This window comes from Hyaena hyaena, unplaced genomic scaffold (genome assembly GCF_003009895.1).
Source record: "Hyaena hyaena isolate Hyena2069 unplaced genomic scaffold, ASM300989v1 scaffold_548, whole genome shotgun sequence".
Lineage (NCBI taxonomy): Eukaryota > Metazoa > Chordata > Mammalia > Carnivora > Hyaenidae > Hyaena > Hyaena hyaena.
In genome coordinates, this window is record NW_024081181.1 from 94061 (window position 1) to 116470 (window position 22410).

At 46.6% G+C, this 22410-nt stretch overlaps 1 protein-coding gene across 1 annotated transcript in view; it reads left to right on the forward strand.

Annotated features, from left to right (window-relative positions):
• UBE3C (ubiquitin protein ligase E3C) overlaps nt 1–22410 on the forward strand; it is a 113576-nt gene that overhangs the window by 31740 nt on the left and 59426 nt on the right. Inside the window, exons 7-13 of the mRNA XM_039255853.1 lie at nt 1516–1669; nt 2081–2301; nt 3109–3263; nt 6715–6902; nt 17126–17212; nt 21696–21853; nt 22004–22236. Of these exons, the coding sequence (XP_039111784.1) occupies nt 1516–1669; nt 2081–2301; nt 3109–3263; nt 6715–6902; nt 17126–17212; nt 21696–21853; nt 22004–22236 (1196 nt within the window). The remainder of the gene's footprint in view (nt 1–1515; nt 1670–2080; nt 2302–3108; nt 3264–6714; nt 6903–17125; nt 17213–21695; nt 21854–22003; nt 22237–22410) is intronic.

The following is a 22410-nucleotide window of genomic DNA, read 5'->3' on the forward strand; positions in this document are numbered from 1 at the left end:
GTCGGTTAAGCGTCCGACTTTCGCTTAGGTCATGATCTCGCGGTTCGTGGGTTCGAGCCCCGCGTCGGGCTCTGTGCTGACTGCCAGCTCAGAGCCTGGAGCCTGTTTCAGAGTCTGCGTTTCCCTCTCTCTCTCTGACCCTCCCCTGCTCACGCTGTTTCTCTCTCTCTCCTAGAAATAAATAAAAATAAAATAAAAAAAAAAGAAGTCACATAAGTAGCTACATACTTGGAGGAGGCTTAGGAGGCAGCTGAAAACCGTAGTAACATATGGGTCTTAATTGGATCCTGATTCAAACAAATTAGTTAAATAAGGTTTATAGCATGAGAGAGTTGGAGACTTGAACACTGACTAGATACTTGTGATGGCAAGGAGTAACTATTAACTTATTTTAGCTGTCATAATGATATTTTTTAAATGTTTGTCTATTTTGAGAGGAGAGGGGGAGGTACAGAGAGAATCCCAAGCAGGCTCCACACCCAGCACAGACCCTGATAACAGGGCTTGATCTCACAAGTGTGAGATCATGACCTGAATCGAAATCAAGAGTGGGACACTTAACTGACTGAGCCACCCAGGTGCCCTGTCATAATGGTATTTTTAAGAAACGTAAAGTCCTTTGATGATAACGCTGAAATAATTATATCTTAGATTTGCTGCCCAATGAATGGAGGAGTGGGTGATGGGCTATAATTGATCATTGTTGTCAGATGATGACAGATGATGACATGGAGTTTACATAACCATTTCAAGCTACTTATGTGATTAATTTTTTCTTAATAAAAAGTTCAAGGGGCACCTAGCTGGCTCAGTCAGTGATCCATGTGACTCTTGATCTTGGGTTGTGAGTTCGAGCCCCATGTTGGGTGTAGTGATTACTAAAATAAATTATTAAAATTTAAAATATAGGAGCCAATAGCTAAGCTATTAAAAAAAAAAAAAAGTTGAGGGGCACTTGGGTGGCTCAGTGGGTTAAGTGTCTGACTCTTGATTTTGGCTCAGGTCATGATCTCATGGTTGTGAGATCTAGACCTGCATCAGGCTTTGGATCAGTCTTTGAGCTGGGCAAAGAGCCTGCTCAAGATGTTCGCTCTTCCAGGGCGCCTCAGTGGCTTGCTCAGTCGGTTAAGTTTCCGACTTCAGCTCAGGTCATGATCTTGCAGTTTGTGAGTTCGAGACCTGTGCTGGGCTGTCAGCTGAGAGCCTGGAGCCTGCATCAGCTTCTGTGTCTCTCTCTCTGCCCCTATGCCATTCATGCTCTGTCTCTCTCAAAATAAGTAAGACATTATTTAAAATGTTTTAAAACAAAAACAAAAAAAAAGATCCTCTGTCCCTCCCCCACTTGCACAAATGCGCACAGTCATGCTGTCTCCCTCTCTCTGTAAAAAAAAGTTGAAGAATTAACTTATATTTGGACCTATAGAGATTTATAAAAAGCATTTAAAAACTGACACCTTTTTCCCTCATTATGATTAAGGTACCAAATTTTAAATACGTGCTTTTCTTTTCTTTTAGGGTATTATAGGTCTCTCTATTTGCTAATTAACAGCAAGCTTCCATCAAGTATTGAATATTCTGATATATCCCGAGTTCCTATAGCAAAAATTCTGCTAGAGAATGTTCTGAAACCATTGCACTTTACTTACAACTCGTGTCCCGAAGGTGCAAGGTGAGAATGGAATAATTTATTGATTTTATAAGTTCACAAGTTCTGTATCTAATGATAACTTTTATACAGTATGCTATTTTACATATACATTTGAAAGTCAGATTTTTATTTTATTAATGTGATTTAGTTTTAAAAAAATTTACTGTCTGTTTGGCCTGTGCCCTGATATAAATTTATAATTCTGATGATCTGGTTATTTTTCTGCCTTCGAGTAGCTATTGAAAGATATAAAAATGTGGCAGAGTTTTCTCAATGGGAAGGCACAGATCAGTTAAGTAAATTTCATGGCGACCTAGTGGATTTTGGATGCTTAACTTCATTTAACTTAGAAAAGAATATTTTGCAAGTTAACTTTAACAGTGGTCTTATGAATGATCTGTTATGATGGAAGCTTCCATTTCCCGTTTTCAGGCGGCGGGTCTTCACAGCCTTCACCGAGGAGTTGTTGGCAGCACCTTTCACAGATCAGATTTTTCATTTCATCATTCCGGCCTTAGCGGACACGCAGACCGCTTTCCCGTACGAGCCCTATCTGAGTGCGCTGTCGTCGCTGCGGAGCAGGTGTCCCCAGACGGGCGGCGGGGCGCCATGGCTCTTCTTCTTCGTTCTCACCGTCGGCGACAATTACCTGGGTACGGGGCACGAGATCTGTCTTAGCTGACCTCACGCACACGCGGTGGTCGCAGATGAGGCACCGGAAGGGAGTCAGGGGCAGGTGTGTGCTGTCAAGGTGGCCTCTGGGGTGGGAGTTTCTTGGAAGAGTGTATTTGCTAAAGGTCCGTGGCCTAGATAGTGTCCCTGGGGAGCATTTCCAGGCACGTGAGAAAGAGACTGATTCAATAGCAGCATGTGACTCTCAATCTCGGGCTTGTGAGTTCAAGCCCTGTATTGAGTGTAGATAGGACTTTAAAATCTTTAAGGGGCGCCTGGGGGGCTCAGTCAGTTGAGCATCCAGGTCTTGATCTCAACTCAGGCCATGATCTCACAGTGTGTGGGTTTGAGCCCCAAGTCAGGCTCTGCACTGACTGGGGAGCCTGCTTGGGATTCTCTCTCTCTGCCTCTCCCCTGCTTGTGCACGTGTGTGCATGCTCTCTCCCTCTCAAAATAAATAAACTAAAAAATACAATCTTTAAGAAAAAAGTCTGATTCAGGTACATGTTATGAGGCCACACAGATTTAAAAAAATTCTAAAGTTGAGGGAGAACTGTGAGTGCAGGGATGCTATCCTCACTTACACTGAACTTCTAACATGTGCCTGTTCTAGAATTAGAGCCTCTTTTTCTGATGTATTTCAATATATAGGTCTATACCTGAATTATTAGAATTTAATATGTTCTGGTCAGAAATGTCTCTCTGAGTATAAGAAAACTGGTACCTGGATTTTCCAGTTTCTTTTTGATCACTTTTAACGAAATGTTATCGTTGCTTGTTTTGCAAAGGGACCCTCTCTGAGGAAGGACTGCTGGTGTACTTGCGAGTGCTCCAGAACTTTCTTTCTCAGCTGCCGGTGTCCCCCGCCAGCACAAGCTGTCAGGATTCAGCCAGTGACTCGGAGGACGAGGGTGAAGAGGCAGACAAGCAGCCCAGCGCCCCGGTAAGCTGCGCAGCCCAGCCAGAGGATTGCATCATAGACCGCTGCACTTGACACGGAAGTCACCTGTAACTTTGTGTCCGTCCTCGTTCCTAGCTGTATCGCGAACATTCTAGAGCATTCTTGCAAAACCTTCATGCTGCAGGCAAAGCCCTTCCCCTCCACCGCCATCTGTCCGTCCAAAGGTCCCCGTCTTGGGAGTGACGGCACGTTCTCCCACACCTTCTCCTGCACAGCCGTAGAAGTCTCTGCAAGGATACGTGATTATGTGGGGCTTTTATGCAAAGTAGGCCGTGCTGTATGTTAATTTGTTAGTTAGGAAATATTTCTTAGAACCAAAATTGTTGGATTGAAAGGTTAAGTTCCTAGTTCTCAGGAAGGGTATTTACCACACACCAAGCACTGTTTTATTTTTAAGAGCTTTTCTATAGCAACTTTATTGAGATACACTTCACCATAAAATTCACCCTTTTAAAAAGGTGATGTGCGGTTGAGTGATTGCTCAGTATGTTAACCTGTAACTGCAGCCACCACCGCTCTGTGGATCTTTCCGTGGTCTGCACAGAAGCGGGGCCCGTCAGCAGCCACCGCCCCCCACCCTTCTCCCAGCCCTAAGGGGAAGAAAAAGGTTAAGTTCTTCCTTACCCTATCTTGTGAACACCAAGTAATGTCTGCTGTTAATTTTTGCCAGTTTTGTGGAATGCAGATGTCATGATTATTTGAAAGTGAATTGTGAGCGTGTTGTCACAGGCAGTCCCTGAGTCCCCTTCTCCTGTTTCTCACCCAGCATGATCTGCGGTGTCTTTTCAAGGAATAAAAGGCTTTGCGTTATACACACACACAATTTGTGTGTCTTCAGTGATATATCTACTGCTGACCTCTGCTCTTACTACAGAATTAAAATACCTTGAGATATGGCTATAATAGGTTTAAATGTTATATTTTTTGTTAGGAAGTTCCCATTGGTTAATACTAAATGGAATCCCAGGAAGAAGATACTCAGGAGTTGCTTGGGTTTTCCGGGGAAGTGCGTTAAAGGGGTGCTAGTACGGCCTTCTGGGTACACATGGCTTTGTTAGCAGAGATGATAAAAGCCCTAAAATAAGGAGACACACACTAGCCGCTGCCCCCTGTAGCTTGGGGCAGGGTTGGATGATTACAGAGGGGCAGAGCGGAGTGTCTCGGTGGGTGCCGGAACTCCTGCATCTGTCGGAACTCAGCTGCTCGCTGAAGCGTGAATTTTTTGTGTGGTTAAAAAAAAAAGTGGGATTCTGTAGATGGAATGTAGATAAAACTTTTGTTTTTAGAAAACGCTTAAAAAAATTTTTTTAATGTTTATTTTTGAAGGAGAGAAAAAGAGCATGAGCGGGGGAGGGTCAGAGAGAGAGGGAGACACGGAATCTGAAACAGGCTCCAGGCTCTGAGCTGTCAGCACAGAGCCCGACGCAGGGCTCAAACCCACAAACTGCAGAATCGTGACCTGAGTCGAAGTCAGATGCTTAACTGACTGAGCCACCCAGGCCCCCCATAGAAGACATTTTTTAATGCTTAATTACCTCCTAGAGAATCTGTGAAATTAAAATGCTGGTTTTTTTTTTTTTTTTTTAATGTTTTATTTATTTCTAGGAGAGAGAGAGACAGCGCGAGCAGGGGAGGATCGGAGAGAGAGGGAGTCACAGACTGAAACAGGCTCCAGGCTCTGAGCTGGCAGTCAGCACAGAGCCCGACGCGGGGCTCGAACCCACGAACCGCGAGATCATGACCTAAGCGAAAGTCGGACGCTTAACCGACTAAGCCACCCAGGCGCCCCTTAAAATGCTGTTTATACATACAACTAGTGTCCACGTGAGGATGAGGCCATGTGTATCTGCTGGAGAAATATTAGGAAACCCTACCTCACCGGGGGCGCGGGCGTGAGCGGGATGTGAAGACGGAAGTAGTAGAAAACACACAGGCTCACTTGCTTGTGACACAGCTTTCCAACATTTAAAAAATGCAGCTTGATACTTCTGTTTGGGGAAATTTTACTCCGCTTTGTTTTTCTCATGTAATATATAAGGGTTTCAAGGTCTTTTTTATTAGATATATAATTTTGTACTTTGTTTCTTTTTCATTTTTTTTCCTCTTCATTTTTCCCTTGCCTTGGTTATTGTCACTTCTTTCCTGTCCACATGTGGGTTCAGAACCGGTGACCCAGGTGTGGGCCAGGTACTCACAGGGTGACTCGAGATCTTTTCTTTATTTCTGGGTCACATCTTCTGATGGCTGCTTGTATATTGCCTTTTCTCTCCTATGATAATTATGTAGAATCTAATTTGGTTGAATGGGATTTTTCCAGAGTCAGACTTTACTGTTTATAGACTCTTAGGTTTCTGTGTAATTGGTTTAGTTCTTGTTTGTGTATAATGTATTTTAAATGTGTACACTGTGCACTACTAAAAAATACGAGTGTGCTCCAATAGTACCAGGGCCCCAACTCCGTTCATTAGGTGCATCTTGTTTATACATTCAAGGTTGGCAGATAGAATTTATTACTTTTATCTAAAGCAATGTTTTATTTGGTAGATTATTATAAATTACATAAATTATATCCATCTAAGTTTCCAAGCAGGGCAGTGAGCAATATCCAGTGTTGTGTATATATTTTATATTGATGTATACTTGGATATATGCATACATATGTGAAACAAGGATGTATCTTTGATGAATACCCCAAATAGGCAAATGCATAGCATCTTAGTTCAGGTTTTAGTTGATGAATCAGATCTTTGAAGAAATTATGATAGAAAATATATTTCATTTGATTTTTTAAAAAGTAAATTCTTTAGGGGCGTCTGGGTGGCTCAGTCAATTAAGTGTCTGACTTCAGCTCAGGTCATGATCTCATGGTCTGTGAGTTCAAGCCCCGCGTCAGGATCTGGGCTGACAGCTCAGAGCCTGGAGCCTGCTTCGGATTCTGTGTCTCCCTCTCTCTCTGTCCCTCCCCACTTGCACTGTCTCTTTCTCTCAAAAATGAGTAAATGTTATAAATAAATTCTTTAATATTTTATTTTTGCTTAACCTGTGATCTCCTAAATAATTTAAAGTGGAGGCTCTGTCAGATGAAAATGTTTTCTCACACATGTACGCTTAGTACAATGGAATCTAAAAATTTGAAATACATTTTTCTTAAAATGTCAGTACTGAAAATATTGTCCCATCAGTAGGCAAAAACTGAGTATTTACAGTCCCTGTGTTGTTATGCTGGGCAAAATTAGTGAAGAATTTCATAGTACTTTAATGGACGCATTTGGAGAGAGATTGGTATGTTCATGGTGATGTGGGTAACTTTTAGGTAATGGCTATTTTGCATTTTTACTTGAAGTAAAGTAAGATGTTATGTGTGTTTGGAGTGTAGAGGTTCATTCCCAATGACGCGTAGGTCACTTAGAGCAGTTTCTCTGGTGTGTTTCAGGAGGACGGTCGACTCTCCGTACCGTACATCACAGAGGAGTGCCTGAAGAAGCTGGACACGAAACAGCAGACCAACACCCTGTTAAACCTGGTCTGGAGGGACTCAGCCAGCGAGGAGGCCTTCACTCTAATGGCGTCCATCGGCCACACACTTATGGTGCAGCATCGGATGGTGGTGCCCAAAGTCAGGCAAGTCCCCACGGCCACTGTGTGAACCCCGAAGTACGCTTTCCTCCTGGGGTCTGCTTCGATTGGCCTTCACCTGTGTCAGTTTTATCTGCTGTTTGTTTGGTTGTTTAATTCTTTATTTATTTTTGAGAGAGAGAGACAGAGTGTGAGTGGGGGAGGAACAGAGAGAGAGGGAGACACAAAACCTGAAGCAGGCTCCAGGCTCTGAGCTATCAGCACAGAGCCCGATGTGGGGCTCAAACTCATGAACATTAAGATCATGACCTGAGCTGAAGTCGGAGGGTTAACCTACTGAGCCACCCAGGCGCCCCTTATCTGTTGTTTTTTGTTGTGTTTTTTTTTTAATATTTTATTTATTTCTGAGAGAGGGAGAGAGACAGCGTGAGCAGGGGAGGGCCAGAGAGAGAGGGAGACACAAAATCTGAAACAGGCTCCAGGCTCTGAGCTGTCAGCACAGAGCCTGACGTGAGGCTCAAACCCACTAACTGCGAGATCATGACCTAAGCCGAAGTTGGACGCTTAACCGACTGAGCCACCCAGGTACCCCTATCTGCTGTTTTTTAAAGTTTGTTTATTTATTTTAAGAGAGAGAACCTTAACCTTACACCTCAACGAGCTGGAAAAAGAACAGCAAATAAAACCCAAAACCAGCAGAAGACAGGAAATAATAAAGATTAGAGCAGAAATCAATGCCATCGAAATAAAAAAACACCGTGGAACAGATCAATGAAAGCAGGAGCTGGTTCTTTGAAAGAATGAACAAAATTATAAGCCCCTACCAGTTTGATCAAAAAGTGAAAGGAAAGGACCCAAATAAATAAAATCAGGAATGAAAGAGGAGAGGTCACAATAACACAGCAGAAATACAAACGGTAAGAAGAGAATATTATGAGCAATTATATGCCAACAAATTGGGCAATCTGGAAGAAATGGACAAATTCCTAGAAACATATAAACTACCAAAATTGAAATAGGAGGAAATAGAAATTTGAGCGGATCCATAACCAGTAAAGAAATTGAATTCATAATCAAAAATCTCCCAGCAAAGGAGTCCAGGACCAGATGGCATTCCAGGGAATTCTACCAAACATTTAGAGAGAAAGAGAGCGAGCAGGGGACGGACAAAGAGAGATGGAGAGAGGATCCCATGCAGGCTCCACGCTGTCAGGACACAGCCCGACGCAGGGCTTGAACTCACGAACCGGGAGATCATGACCTGAGCCGAAATCAAGAGTCAGACACTCAACCAGCTGAACCAACCCGGTGTCCATCTGCTATTTTCTGATAAGATAGGATATAGAATATCAATTGTGCAAGCGTTTCATGGAAAATGAAAGTTTGTTTTTCTTTTCTAAACCAAATTGAACCTTTTTGAGTCTGTTTCTCTGGCCTGTGAGGCTTTCAAGTGGCCTGTAATGTGTTAAATGAAATCAGCTTGTTTTTCTAGAGTATCTTGGCATTGAAAGTGGAGTTTAGTCTTAGCAACCAATATAGACATTGGGATTCAAGGCCCCTGGGTGACTCAGTCGGTTGAGTGTCTGGCTCTTGATTTTAGCTCAGGTCATGATCCCAGGGTCATTGATCAAGCCCTACATTGGGCTCTACTTGGAGTGTGGAGCCTATTTAGGATTCTCTCGCTCTACCTCTGCCCTTCTCCCCTGCTTATACTCTATCTTTCTCTCTAAAATAAAATAGGTGCGCCTGAGTGGTTCAGTCGGTTAAACGTCTGACTTAGCTCAGGTCATGATCTTGCGGTTCTTGAGTTCAAGCCCCGCATTGGGCTCCGTGCTATCAGTGCAGAGCCTGCTTGGGATCCTCTGTCTCCCTCTCTCTGCCCCTTCCCTGGCCATTTTCTCTCTCTCTCTCTCTCTCTCTCTCTCTCTCAAAAATAAACATTAAAAAAAAACCTTTTGAACTTAAGGTTTAAAAATAAATGACACTAAAACGAACTCTATTAATTTAAAAACCCACACTGGACCCATGCCTGTGTTTTAGACCCAATATGATACATGTCTTTTCGGCCTCCCCATAGCTCTCTCTACCAGCTTGCCCTGACAGCTTACTCTAGCACTCTGATGTTTTTCTTCTAAACTTTGAAATAAGCTTTTGGAAGGGACAAAACAACACATACAAATCAAAATGTGGCTAATTTGTGCTTAGGTAAGTGTGCCTGTAATCTTGAAACATTTTTCTTTATTTTGAGTGATAGGTTAGTGGTTGCTTGTGAGTTTACTAGGCAAGTAGTTAATAGAGTGTAAGGGGCAAAAATCCATACCGGCCCTGGTGGGAGCTCGGGGACCGGGTCATCTAGGCAGCTGCTGCAAGGCGCTCTGGTGGTAGTGCCTGTGTTCTGGCAGGTGAGTTCTGCTACCCTGAAGATTCCTCTTCTGGTTTGTAAAATGCTGTCCTCTAGTGGGACAGGAGCCATTTCTTTTGGCTCGGAAAGCAGTCTTTGAAATGAACTGTGTGCGGAGAGCACATCATCAGCTGAAACTGCCCTGTAAACACGAATGCAGCCGGCTAATTAGGTGCGACCCTAGCTGCCTGGTGTTTATTAGTGCTGGAGGAAGTGAGGTGGCAGTGAGACCAACGTCCCCCGCTAGGTAATTAGCTCTCTGTGGGCTAATTGCACTAGAGCAGGATGTGCGAGCTGAGGATCACAGCAGCCGAACTGGGACACTCGCTTTTATTGTCGCCCAAAGTCCGCTGCTCTGGACAGTAATTACTGGAGTTAAATGCCCCGCTGCCCTGCTCTGAGGGTCACCAGTGAACTGCTTCCAGAGGGTGTTTAATGGGTAAAGGGGCTTTATATGCAGCCTCTTTTATGAGTACAGCACCTATTTCCTCTAAGAAACTACTCTAGGAATTTTATTTATGGTTTAAATATATGAGGTTCTAAGTGTTTAGAATGTTTTTCTTAGCTCATGAAAGCAAATAGGCTTACTCTAACTGTTGTAGATTTTAACTGCTTTCAGGTTTTGTGGGGGGTTTTGAAGGTATTTAAAAGATGATTAGCAAATTCCAAGGTTGATAACTCACTCTCAGTGCCTAGGCTCGTATAAATCCCTCTTATTTTCAAGGTTGGGATTTGCAGTTTTAATTTCTGTTTAGTGTCAATTGTCGTGATGTTAAAGGGATATGGAAGACCTTTTTACGCTAATATGAAAAGATTTCTAAGATATATGTTTAAGTGAAAAAAAGGAAGGTACAGAATGTGAATAATAACCTACTTTTGTGTCAGAAAGTTGGAAAAAGGAGGAATGTATTTTTGGATTTGCATAAAAAGTCTTGGACACAGGAAATTCATAAAAATGATTATTCACATGTCTGCACTTTGGATATCAAGAGTGAAGGACAGTATGGACTTTTCACTGCATTCTTTCTGATACGGTTTGGGGTTTCAGATCACGTGAATTACTTATATTTTTAAAAATTCAGTAATAAATGAGTTTGCCACGAACTTTTATGGGAGAAAATTTGTAAATCTTACCAGTGGACTTGGGAATCTGAAAAAATACTTGGATATAAAATTAATTTTTTCTTTTTTTTTTTAATGTTTTATTTATTTCTAGGAGAGAGAGAGAGACAGTGTGAGCAGGGGAGGGTCAGAGAGAGAGGGAGTCACAGACTGAAACAGGCTCCAGGCTCTGAGCTGGCAGTCAGCACAGAGCCCGACGCGGGGCTCGAACCCACGGACCGCAAGATCATGACCTAAGCGAAAGTCAGACGCTTAACCGACTAAGCCACCCAGGCGCCCCTAAAATTAATTTTTTCTAAAGAAAATGTATGCGTGGTGCCTATGCAACTCTTTATCTCGAGGTCATGAGGTCAAGCCCCACATTGGGTATAGAGATTACTTAACAATAAAGTCTTTAAAAAAGAAAATGTATTCACTATTTTTAATACGAATAAATACTACATGGCTGTGTTGTGACGGGAATAAAGAAGGCAGCATCCCAGTATCCAGAGAACTAAACCCAGAAAAGTGACCATTTAAGTGGACCCTCGAGGGCAGCCGGTGTCCCTGCTCAGCGCTAACCTGCGCGGACTCAGCCCCATCCGGCGGGCGGCGGCTTAGGGTTTCATCCAACGGACCTTCTGTCGTTTGCAAGGGTTGCAGCTCGAGCGGAGGCCAGTGCCCTCCCGCTGTCTCTGGCCACGCCTCACCCTGCTGTGCTCCGACAGGGGACACCCCGCAGGCCCGCTCCCACCCGGTGCCCCCGCCTCCCGTCACCCTCTGCCTTCCTCTTTCCTCTGGAACCTCCTTCACCTGTGACCTTTGCAGGCGCTGTTCTCGTCAATTTTCCTTTGCTGTTGGGCTGTTTCTCCGTTTCCTGCACGGGTGCTTCTCAGTCTCTGTGTTTCAGTGTTCCCTGCACCTCTGTGACTTCTGTTTCTCTTCACTTGCTCCGTTTTGTCCTACGATTTTGATTCTCTGAATGATAGAAGTGGCTTCAACCGTGTTCTGGGGCGCTGGACTCGTACTGGGCTGCCAGCGGGCTGTCCTCAGACTGAGGTCAGCGTTTTTCTCCAGAACCAGGGATCACGCTGGGGAAGCCACTGGCAAAACGTGGCTACTTCACTTTAATTAAGATTAAATACAAGTACCAGCCCAGCTCCTCGGCCCCACAGCCTGCCACGTTCCGAGAGCCCGGCAGTCCCGTGTGGCCGGCCAGCCGCCACCGTATCGGATAGCGCAGCGTAGACCCTTTGGGGCATCGCAGAAAGTTCTGTGGGACGGCGCTCCTGTGGGCTTAGGCTGGGAGTCACTCCTTTCTTGGTAGGTACTGAGTGCCGCGGTCCCCGCCCCGTGCTGCGGCCGGCGTCCTCACAGATGTGACCCGGTGTGTGTCCTGCGCAGGCAGCCGCCAGGCCTCCCTTTTGCTTTCGGGAAAACGCGCAGTGCTGAGGTGACGGGTGCGTTCAGTACCCTTCCCGCCCCGAGCGCCTGGGCGCCTCTCTGACATCAGTTGTGGCTGCAGCTCCACAGCCCCTGCGCCCCCGTCCCCCCCCCCCCCCCCCGCCCCCCCCCCCCCCCGCGGTCCCCCCCCCCCCCCCCGGCCCCCGCGTCCATGTCTCTCCCCTTGCCTCTGCGCCACTCTGTCCAAGATGCCTCTTCCCTCCTCGTCTGTCTTACCGTCCGTGGCCGGGTCGTCTGGCAGATTCGTGCTGAGCTGATCATCTGTCAGAAGCCTTCCTGGGGGTCCGGGCGGCTCAGGCGGTTAAACGTCTGACTCTTGATTTCGGCTCAGGTCGTGATCTCACAGTTCATGAGTTTGAGCCCCACGTCGGGCTCTGTGCTGACCATGTGGATCCTGCTTCAGGTTCTCTCTCCCTCCCTCTCTGCGTCTCTCTCAAAATAAATAAAATAAACTTGTCTTAAAAAAGAAGCCTTTCTGAGTTATTTAGTGAGATGTCACCTGTAATAACAGCTTCCAGTGAAATTTTCATTTTAGGGCAGATACTCTTCCTGTTAGAGTACTGAGGTCAGGAGTTAGGCTTACAGTCCAAGTGTGCAGACTGGCTAGTGCTTGGGCTTAGCTCTTCTGCTCCGTGGATCCTGAGACCTTTGAAATGGAATTTTAAAGGTAATGCTTTAGGGATCACAAAGGTTGATACTCTGATTTGCCTGTGGTTTTCTTATAAGACACCAAATCGTAAGGCCTCCCAGATCAATTTTATTGCAACATGTGCTTGATTTTTTTCTTTTTCTTTATATAATTTTTTAAAACATTTTATTCATTTTAGAGAGAGAGTAAGCAGGGGAGGGTCAGAGAGAGGGAGACACAGAATCGGAAACAGGCTCCAGGCTCTGAGCTGTCAGCACAGAGCCCGACGTGGGGCCTAAACTCACAAACTGTGAGATCAAGACCTGAGCGGAAGTCAGACGCTCAACCAACTGAGTCACCCAGGTGCCCCTGTGCTTGATTTTTCTAAGAAAAACTAATAAAATGAGCCAGCTTAATTGTGCCTTCTGTTATTAATGGTTGTGATTCAGATGATCATGGGCTCTGAAATGCATGGCTGTTGCTCCGTCAGTTTTCTGAGTGTGGTAACGGATGCACTTTTACTCTGATCCATAAGCTCATGTGTGTAATAATTTGAAATAGGATGATTCTGCAAAGGACTTTGGTGGAAAAACTACAGATTTGTGTCCTATTTTATATTTCATATTATATTGTTCATGTTTTTGTAAATAAATTTTTGTAATTTCTTCTGAAAATATTGAGGCTATCTACCCACCGAGAGAAACAAATTTATTTTTTTCCCGTGACTTCATGCTTGCCTTTGTTATCAGTATTTTCTGTATAATGAATACATTTAATTTGCTATTGATGCATGTTAAAATTTTCTGTTGTTAAAGTCAAATAAGATTTGTGAGCTTTTAAGCATTGCAACACATAATGATTTTATTGCTAAATCTATTTTAAAGTTTTATATAGATGATAAAGTTATTGATAGTAGTCATTGTTAGACACACCCAATTAATAAAGTGGTGTTGATTGGTCAAATTTAGCAGTAAGTGAGTTTTGAAACTTCTAAGAATTTTCTGAACATTTGTGAGTGATAACTGATTTACAAGCTATACAAGTCAACTTGTGAAAAGCATACATGAAGGTTATGTTGATCTTTTTTTTTTTTTAATGTTTTATTTATTTCTAGGAGAGAGAGAGAGAGAGAGACAGCGTGAGCAGGGGAGGGTCAGAGAGATAGGGAGTCACAGACTGAAACAGGCTCCAGGCTCTGAGCTGGCAGTCAGCACAGAGCCCAACGCGGGGCTCGAACCCACGAACCGCGAGATCATGACCTGAGCGAAAGTCGGACGCTTAACCGACTAAGCCACCCAGGCGCCCCGGTTATGTTGATCTTCTTAAGTGTATTTTTTAAGAGTGATGTTAAGAAATTATAAGGGTAAGCATCAAAGGTCATTAATACTGTTTTCCCCAGTTTATTCATTGTTATTTATTTTTGAGAGAGAGACAGAGTGTGAGCAGGGGCGGGGCAGAGAGAGAGGGAGACACAGAATCTGAAGCAGCTCCAGCACAGAGCCTGATACAGGGCTCGAACCCACAAACTGCAGAATCATGACCTGAGCTGAAGTCTGATGCTTAACCGACTGAGCCCCCAGGTGCCCCTACTTCCCCCCATTTTAATGAAACTGCAGTATGTGGGAAAGTTCAGTGTGTTCGATTTCAAATGGCAGCAGTTGTCAGGGAAAGGGAAATAGTGTGTAAAGGGTGTGGTTTTAGCCCCGGGGGTTAACAGAGCGCCGCGCCCCGAAACTTCTCTCCTAGTCTTAGTTTTCACTTTGTGAAGAAAACTTCATTGGCAAGTTGCTTCCGACTGAAATACGTCTTAAAACTTTTGTAATAATGAAGGAAATTTAAACTTCAGTTTTCATCCCGTGTTTTCTCAGAGGTGAAATGTTACGTGTGCGTTTGACACTGCCCTTGCCGGTGGCATCGGCAGGAAAAGTGTGACGTCTGTTCTGTGTCTACAAGCGGAGCGTGACTTTGGGTGGCTGAGTCACCAGGGTTCTCTTCCCTGTGACACCGTCAAGTCACATGCAGAGGAGGTGTCCGAGAATGCCTTCCTGCCCGTGTGTGAGCCGGGCCCCTCACTCTGTTCTCCTCAACAACTTAAATAGTCCCCACACAACTGGCCTGAATTTATGACCTGGGTTGAAAATGTGGCCCTTTACTAATTAACTCATAGGTTTATCTCAGCTAAACAAAACTTAATGGGTAATTTTCAATATATCCCAGTTTACATAAACAGCGTGTTACTTCCTTATCTTTTATTTTTTTATTATTATTTTGGTTAATGTTTATTTTCAAGAGACAGAGTGAGAGTGGGGGAGGAGCAGAGAGAAAGGGAAACACAGAATCTGAGGCAGGACCCAGGCTCCAGGCTGTCAGCACGGAGCCCGACGCGGGGCTCAAACCCACAAGTTGTGAGATCATGACCTGAGCCCAAGTCGGACGCTTAACCGACTGAGCTGCCCAGGCGCCCTCTTCCTTACCTTTTAGCAGTAAAGCCCCAAACTAAGTAACCTTCAGTAGTTAATAACATTTTTTTTTATATAAAATGTTTGTTTATTTTGAGAGAGAGTGAGAGAGTACCAGTTCGGAGAGTGGGGGGTGGGGGGAAGGGGGGAGAGACTGACAGAGAGACAGAGAGACGGAAAGGATCCCAAGCAGGCTTCTCAGTGTCAGTGAGGAGGAGCTCTCACAACCATGAAATCGTGACCTGAGCTGAAATCAAGAGACGCTTAACTGACTGATCCACCCGGGCGCCCTTGTAATTTATACAACTGTTTAATAATTTGTTTTATTTTTGCCTACTGAGTGATTAGGGACTACAGTTGTTTCAAAGTTAAGTCTGAAATGACAACTTTTGAAGTGTGTAGTCATTAAAATGGCGTTTCCGAACAATGTATATATATTTAGGTGGAAAGGCGGTAGTTACAGTGTTAGGGGGCCGCGCTGGAAGACGACACGCACCGGGAGAGCCCGGCCGCTGCCCCCCACGCGTGCGCGCGGGGCCTGGCGCTCCCTCCCGGGCTCCCGCGTCCGCATGTTTCTGGGAAGGCGCGATGAACTGTTGCCCATGCCGTGTGGCTGTTCTGTCTGCTCTTGGGACAGAAGAGCAAAGGAGACCACGGGAGGAAAGTGTATAATTCCAGATTTCTGAGGTGCTAAGTTTCAGTATTAATAGTTAACACAATCTTAGTAATCTTGTTGCTATCAGTAAAATTATACTAGATAACATATTTCTAAAAGAACTCAATTTCTCGATTGAAGAGAAATAAGGCCAGCAAATATTACTGTCCAGAAGTCTTTTATGCCGAAAGTTTGGAGTTTTCCTAGCTTTTTACTCTCTGTGTTTTACATGTGGTGGTTTGGGCGTCCTTCATAGTCTATAAAAGTCCGTAGAGGAAGGAAAGTCAAAATTTAACACTATTTACATGTTAGATGTGTGGTAAGCATTTTAAATAACTCAGAGATGGAGCAGGCACTATTATTTTTTTAAGCTTATTTATTTGTTTTAAGAGGGAGAGAATGAGCCAGAGGGGCAGGGGGAGCGGAGAGAGAGGGCATCCCAAGCAGGCTCCGTGTCGTCAGCACAGAGCCCAACACGGGCCTTGATCTCACAGATCACGAGATCATGACCTGAGCTGAAATCAAGAGTCACTTAACCGACACCGACTGAGCCCCCCAGGCGCCCCTCATCGTTATTGGTCGTTCCTTGTGGGAAGGAGCAGAAGTGGTCTTGGGGGGCCCTGGGGCCGTGGCCACACCACTGAGGAGGCCGAAGGGCCCTCCAGGCTCCGGAGCACCGGTCCTTGCCACGAGCTGGCTTTACAAATTGGGGTCAGATTCTGGCTCAGAGGTGACTCACTGTCAGCGTCAGCACCCACACAACGTGTGTAAGACTGGATGGTCCACAGACACTGGCACGGGGGCTTCTGCTCTCCGTTTGTTCTCATTACAGCATCGTGATGAGCCAGTATATCCTACCACAGGCGTGCGGCGTGCACCCAGAGGGCTTCAGTAAGCCTCTGCCCTCTATCCGCAAAGGTCTGTAATTTTTTTAATCAAATTTATATTATACAGAAGGTTTTTAAAAACCTTTAAAATATACTTTTTATTTTTATTTATTATTTATTTACTTATTTATTTTGAGAGAGAGAGAGAATGTTAGTGTTTTTGTGTGTGTGCAGGGGAGAGGCAGAGAGAGAGGGAGAGCCCCATGCGGACCCCAGTCCCACAAACCATGAGACCATGACTTGAGCCAAAATCCAGTCTGCTGCTTAACTGACTGAGCCACCCAGGCACCCCATTTAAATTTTATTTGACATGTTAACATTTAAAAACACAATTTTTATGTTTGTTTCAAGAACGGTGGCTTAAAGTGAGGTAGTAGTGGTGAAATGTTACGTGTCGGTCAGTAATACGCAGTGCTTGCTCTGCAGCAGCCTGTCTCCTCCTCGTGGGCTGAGCCCAGCCCCGGCCCAGCACTGCGCGCCCGGGGAAGGGCGCACGCGGACCGACGATCACTGCCAGCAAGCCGCCTGGTGTGGGAAGCGTGCCGTCTGCGGGGTTCGGACCGATGCTGCCTGCGTGTACTTTCGTCTTTTGTCTGTGGCTTTCTTCAGTTTTAAGGAAATATATTGAATGAATGTTTGCTTGTGCTGATTTACTCTCCCCCTTGTTTTTTAGGCTTCTCTACAGCTTGGCCTTCAATGCCCGGTTTCTGAGACATCTGTGGTTTCTCCTGTCTTCTATGACAACTCGGATGATCACGGGGTATGTGTTACGTGGACGTGGAAATGAGCGGAACTTAAGCACTGGGGAAGTCGCAACCTAATTAACAATATCGTAAGATCGTATTTTAAAATACTACTCATTTTATGTAAGAAAGATTCTAGATGGTCTCAATTTTATAAAAATAATGCCTCATTTATAGTTGTGTATCTGTATACATTACGTGAATGGCTTTATCTGAGAGTAAATTTGTTTGTTAAGTCCTAGTCTTAGGACTAGGCGTGAGGTTTCTTTGCTCCATATGACTTTCATACATTTTTGGTAGTGAAAACACAGAGCTGAAGCAAGTCTAACACCCTGACAGACACTGAAACATAAAACATCATAGAAGCTGGTTTATGACACCTGTTGACGTAATTTTATTTTTCTTATATGAGTCATCAGGTAGCTCGAACTCTGGAGTCTTTAACACATACATTTTGAGTGGACACGTTCACACAGCCTCCGTGGCGGGCTGCCGTGGCCTCGTACCTCAGTGATGTCCCCTTCGCCAGGAGTCCGTGCCCGCCCACGTCCGCCGCACCAGCAGCGCAGGGCTCCGGCTCCGGCGGCCGAGGCACGTCCTGGCCGCAGCTCAGCTCAGGAGCTGGTCGCCGCCTGCTGGGTGAAGGAGACCCAGCTCGGCTCAGGGCAGGAGTCTGGAAGGGAGTGCCTGCCTTTCTCTCTCTTTGTCCCCACTCCCTCCCTCCCTCCCTCCCTCCCTCCCTCCCTCCCTTCCTCCCTCCCTCCCTTCCTCCTTCCTTCCTTAACAGGAAGTTGAAAGTGTTTTTGGTGAGGGCGGATGGGGTGTCCAAAATGTAAACACGCCCTGTCTGGTCTGTGACGTGTCAGATGGTGGCACAGAGAAAGGACCGCGTCTGCCCCTGTGTGTCCCGGTCATCTCCTGGGCAGCAGGGTCAGGATTCAAGGCGTTGGTACAAAGTGTCTTCTAACAAAAAGGGGTGTCGGTTTGCTAGTAGCTTGACTTTGAGAGACATACTTGGGTCTCTTCATTTAGTGTTAAGAGTCTTGAGTGACACAGGGGGCTCACCATGCCACCACAGCAGCTGACAGCCCCCCAGAGCGTGAGATGAGCAGGGAAAAGCGGCCGAGATTGGAGAGAACCTTGAATGCCTTCATGTCTAGAGAAATTCTTTTATATCCTTTCATTCTCAAATAAAAACGTAGGGTTTTCACGTATGTCTTATTTGGTTTCTTGGTGCCTTTCAGCCACTTACGGCCATGCCAGCCTTGGCACGGGACAGGTTCGTGTAGCACAAAAGATCAGGGATCCTTGGGGCCAGAAACCATCACTGGGCTGTGAGTGTCTCAGCCTAGCAGCTGGTCCCTGCCCCTGCACCCCCGACGTCCTGGGGCGCATGGTGTCGGCCTTGTAAGGAGACAGGGTCATGGTGTGTGAAGAAAAATGATATTATTTTACAGCAAACTACTGATATTACTTCATAAGTTGGTAAATTACACAAAATTTGTAAAACTCATTTCTTAAAAGCCAGTTGGAGAATTTGGGTTTCATTTTCTTTATTTAATTAAAATAAAGTCCCTCAGGAAACTTTTGATGGGATATGCATTAGGATTGCGTTAATACTCTGTAAGTTTCTTGACTTTACTGTTTACCAAATTCTACTGTTGGAGTAGAATTGAAAATTTGGCTGCCCGATTTCCCTGAAGCTGGCATCGACTCAGTTCGGAAATAGTTTCATGACGAGACTTCCACCGGGACCTCTGAGTCCTAGTGAGCGTCACGTGCATGACGGCATGGCATGTGAAGGCGTGCATCGCTACGCGGGCCCCAAGCCTTGCTGCCCGGGCTGGGAGCCCCGGGGTCTGTGACCTCGCAGCACCCGGGTGACTGAGGGACCGCCGCACATGCGGGATTGCCCAGGCGCGTGGCTTGTCTCTGCGGTGAGACATCCCTTTACTGTTGCGGGAGGGCTGTGCCGGGTCTCGGTGTGTGCGGCCGCCACCCTGACCCCGAGGCTGGCGCGGTGCCTCTGACTCTAACTCTGTGAGGACTGTTCTGATGATGAATTCTTGTCACGCCGACACCAGTAGTAAGTAGAACTGACAGTAGTCTATGCAGTACTCCTAAAACTTGTTTTAGGTCAGGGGCACCTGGTGCCTCAGTTGATTAGGCGTCTGACTCGATTTCGGCTCAGGTCATGATCTTCTAGTTCATGGGATCGAGCCCCGTGTCAGGCTCTGTGCTGACGGCACGAAGCCCACTTGGGATTCTTTCTCCCTCTGCTTTTCTGACCCTCCCCGGTTCGTGTGTTCTGTCTCTGTCTCTGTCTCTCTGTCTCTCTCTCTCTCTCTCTCCCTCCCTCCCTCCCTCTTAAAAAACCAACCGCATTTTAGGCAGGAAAGCATTTGGTAGAAACTTCTGTGGCAGAGAAACCGTGATGCAAGGCATGGCGGTGGTTACAGCCCCAGGGTGGGAGCCCTCTTCCAGGGGCCGTTTCCGGAGGGGACGCATCATCTGTGGGCCCCGCGATGCCCATGTACCAGCCAGCTCTCCGAGTTCGGAACCAGTGTCTTTTCCATTACAGTAAATTATGGACTGTTTTATTTGCATGTAAGTCTCTACGATTGACCTGTTTTCAGAGGAATCCTTGAGTCAGTGTTTATGGCCTAAAGAGTGGTCAGCAGAGAATCAAGAAACACATGCTTCATTACATGCCTGCTGGAGGGGACCAGAGGCACACATCTGATCCTTCTTACCAATCGCAGTTTCTCTCATTAAAATTAAGATGATTAATCCCCTTTGCTTACCATATGGGAGTTAAGGAGAAAAAAGAAGCCATCCTCCTCTTTCAGGGAATGAGTGTGAGAATTGGATGTGCATCGTCACATACATGTGTGACCAGTGGTGACGATTAAGGGCAGGGACTGCTCACAGGCAGCTGGAAGCTGGCCTCTCCCTTTTCTAAGTTCAGGAGATACCTTCTGCATCTTACAGCCTGGGACCCGACCCGTCCGTGCCCCCTAAATGGCGTCTGTCCATCACTGTCATCTGTTACCTGTGCAGGCTGCACGGGAACCAAGAGATACACTCCGCCTTCATGAACGTCCACGAGACATGTGACACCTCGCTTTCCCCTGCTGTGCGTCAGCTCAGTTTGACCCTGTGAACGGCCCAGGACCGGGGTTGGGGGCGGGGGGGAGGGCTCCTGCCCTCGCTGGACCCCCAGTTCAAAGAGAGCCCCCACGCCTGCTTCACCCTAACATAAAGAGCCTTTTTCTGTCACCCTGGCTCTGGCCATGAGCTAGGACGGTTGTACCGCGTCCCTGTGGTCCGTCCTCACTGCGTCCGTACTCTGGACGGAGCGCTTGCAGCCATCGCCCCGCTGAGCGAGTGCTGAGGATGGAGTGCTGTGCGCGCTGCAGGATGCTGCATCCAGGGTGCGCTGCTTCCCCCGAGAGCCAAGTGCACGCTGCGCCACTGGGGCCTGTTCTCACAGCCTGCTGGTGGCAGTGCTGTCCCCTGATGTGGGCCCTGGATGCCCTAAAGCTCCAGGTGGCTCGGGCCGGCTCCCCAGGGCCCCGCCAGGAATGACAGCACACTTGCCTGGCCTTCCCTCTGCTCCGTGCTCTCACGTAACTCGGCAGTGGTGGGCAATTGGTTGGTGACATGTGGCTCTGTATTCCTGGTCACAGCTCACCTGATACACACCTGTGGTTTTGTGGAAATAGGTGTCCAGGTAGAGACATACACAAGTGGAGACGAGGGTGATCAGCCGCGACACCTGCCCGCACAGGGCTGAGGGGACTGTGGGCCTTCAGAGACGGGGAAGCGCTCACGCGTGAGCCTCCGTTCCCGGGTGCTCAGCAGGACAAGGAGCCACGTTTAACCAAGAGAGGAAGGGAACAGACTCCAGGGGGCGGGAGTTGAGTAGCTCTCAGCTCCTGACAGGGGAGACTGAGCCCCACTGCAGGTCAGGACCCCTGGGACGAGCAGGGGCGCTCACGGGAGCTGGCGAGGAAACTTGCAGAATAGAAACAGGGCCCGGCATAGAGGAGAGGAAACTTTATTCCTGAAGGTTCTAGTCAGGGTTCAATACTTGGCCCTTTTGAATGTTCCTAAGTGTAAGTTGCTGGATACATTTTTCCTAGACCAGCACGACACTTTGTTAAATACGTAAGGCGGGGGGACGGCTTCCAACATAAAGCGTGTGTCTTGAACAGTGGCGTTCCTTACTGTGACCCTCTCTCTGGGGACCGCCGGCCGTCGCTGTGGCTGCATCCGCCCAGTTGGTCACGGTAGCGGGAACGCCAGTAAAGAGTGGTGACTTGTGTCCTTTTTAATTTGAGTTATTTACGAACCCATATTGTTACACTTGCCTTCCCTTGAAGTAATTCGTTGCTAACGCGAATGTTATTTTCCCCGGTTGTGCTGGTCTGGGGCCCTGACTCCTTCCCCGGTGACGACCGACCACGAAACCGCCGCTGTCTGTCGCGCCCCTTCCAGGTCTGCGGTGCCGCTGCTGCAGGTGCTGTCCCGGGGCTCCCCGATGGCTCCGGAGGACTCCAGTCGCATCATCCCTCTCTTCTACCTGTTCAGCTCTTTGTTCAGCCACTCACTGATTTCCATACATGACAGTGAGTTCTTTGGGGACCCCATAGAAGGTGAGAGTTTTGAGGAACCCGGGCTTTGTTGGCTTCACGGCCTGTCCGTTTGCATAGATGGTAGAAAAGTTTTAAGCCTCTTAAGCCTTTCGCTGTGTTGAGAAATGAGAAAAAAACAAGGATGATAGGCTATCGGACTGTGTTTTTCAGTCGTAGGTCAGAGACAGTCGTCAATGATGCCTTTCAACCTGGAAGAGCTCGTAATGCTCTCTCGCTGCCTTCGGGACGCCTGCCTTGGGATCATCAAGTTGGCTTATCCGGAAACCAAGCCAGAAGTTCGGGAAGAGTACATCACAGCGTTCCAAAGCATCGGAGTCACAGCTAACTCGGAAATGCAGCAGTGCATACAGATGGAGCAGAAACGATGGATCCAGTTATTTAAGGTATAGACTCTGCGGGGGGGTGTGTGTGTGTGTGTGTGTATGTGTGTGTAGGAGGTCATACAATGTACAAATGTGCCCTGACTTGACTCATTTCATGGGAACAGAAGTATAGGTTGGCATCCGGCATCGTTCTTAATTTGCAAAACTTTCTTAAATGAAGAAATTCATTTTCAT